General features: G+C 48.8%; 1 protein-coding gene across 1 annotated transcript; it reads left to right on the top strand.

Annotated features, from left to right (window-relative positions):
• The first annotated feature begins 586 nt into the window (after positions 1 to 586).
• Positions 587 to 1525, top strand: LOC134385256 (olfactory receptor 2A12-like). The gene has a single exon (XM_063107187.1). It carries the CDS (start codon positions 587 to 589, stop codon positions 1523 to 1525), a length of 939 nt encoding a protein of 312 aa, XP_062963257.1.
• The last annotated feature ends 301 nt before the right edge of the window (positions 1526 to 1826 follow it).

Below are 1826 nucleotides of genomic sequence, written 5' to 3'. Positions count from 1 at the left end.
GTTCCTTACAATACACTGAGGCCTGAGATGGGGTGAGTGGGTCATCAGAGAGCTGTCCTGGCCTGTGGACAGACTGAGGGTAAAATTAAAGTAGAAAAATAAATTGGCGTCTTCAAAAGGGCCAAGTAGGTTCTCTCACTGTCTTAGGCCTCTGAAATTTGCCAACTTGCATAAAGTCTATACACCAATATTTACCAATATTTGACACACGGCTGCATGAAGGAAACTCAAATGCCTGACTAAGGGAAGGAGGATGCTAAAGGAAATTAGAGATGAGCTATCCCAGTGTTTTCATTTTACAGCTGGGGAAACTGAGGCTGAGATAGGGAATTATGGGTGGTTTAGAGGAAGAGCCAGTACTAGATGTGAAGCTTTTCTCCTCATAAATTTCTTGGGAGTGTTGGCAGGGGACAAGAGCAGACAAAATGGGTTGTCTTAGTATTCGGGGGGGGGGGCATCATGGTGTTTCATCGTAACTGGACACTAACCACTACCCAATCCTCTAAGTAACCCCAGCTCTAGTGCATTCCTTAGCTAGTCCCTGTCTGAATTGGTGCCTTTCTTTTTCACTGAGAGGTGGAACACAATGCAAGAGCCCAACCAGTCCTCTGTGACTGAATTCATCCTTCTGGGCTTCTCCCTTGGCCCCAGGAACACTCCTCTGCTCTTCGCAGGCTTTCTGGTGATTTACCTGTTGATTATTCTGAGCAATGGATTCATCATCATCCTCGTCTGCCTAGACTCACACCTCCACACTCCCATGTACTTCTTTATTGGCATCCTTTCCATGTTGGACCTGGGCTACACCACTACAACTGTGCCCCAGATGTTGGCACATCTGGCCAGCCAGAAGAAGACCATCTCATTTGCCAGCTGTGTGGCCCAAATGTACATTTTTTTGGTGCTAGGCATCACTGAGTCCTGGCTCTTTGCCATCATGTCTATAGACAGGTATGTGGCCATCTGCCACCCACTAAGGTACAAGGTCATCATGAGCCCATTGCTCTGTGGGGTAATGGTCATTTTCTGTGGTCTGTGGGGTGTCACCTCTGCTCTCATCTACACTGTCTTTGCCATGCGTCTTCCCTACTGTGGCCCCAACAAGATCAACCACTTTTTCTGTGAAGTCCCTGCTGTCCTAAAGCTGGCTTGTGCAGACACTTCAGTCAATGACCGGGTGGACTTCATTCTCGGTTTTTGTGTTATCCTGATCCCACTGTCTCTCATCTTTGTCATTTATGTCAACATCTTCATTGCCATCATGAAGATCTGTTCAGCACAGGGGCAGCTGAAGGCCTTCTCCACCTGTGCCTCCCATATCACTGTGGTCACCATGTTCTGTGTGCCAGCCATGGTCATGTACATGAAGCCTGGCTCTAAGGCCTCCCCGGAAGAGGACAAGAAGCTGGCCCTGTTCTACAACGTCATCTCTGCATTCGTCAACCCCATCATCTACAGCCTCCGGAACAAGGATGTGAAGAGGGCTTTCGTCAAGGTGACAGGCTGGGGCAGGGACCCAGAATGAGAGTCCCCGGAAGGACAGCTGCGGCAAACAGAAGCTACGCTCATGATACAGTCATTGCCTTAAACACTCATTGACATGATCCTCATCTCAATTCTGCACAGGTCCTTGCGGGACAGCCCACGGTTTGGCTGACAGAACCAGGTACTATGAGATGTCTTCCAGGCACATCAGTCCTTTGGTTCCCTTTTTTTCTAGGGTCTCAGTGTTTAACAAAAGAGGGGGTGTCTGAGCCATTACTGAGACAAAGGGAATGGGCTTTGGGGTGACCTGTGGCTGAGTCTTGAGAAAGGTTCACCCCCCT

The sequence above is a fragment of the Cynocephalus volans genome, chromosome 8 (genome assembly GCF_027409185.1).
Source record: "Cynocephalus volans isolate mCynVol1 chromosome 8, mCynVol1.pri, whole genome shotgun sequence".
Classification (NCBI taxonomy): Eukaryota; Metazoa; Chordata; class Mammalia; order Dermoptera; family Cynocephalidae; genus Cynocephalus; species Cynocephalus volans.
Note: the sequence above shows the minus strand (reverse complement) of the source record. Positions and strands in the feature narration are given on the sequence as shown.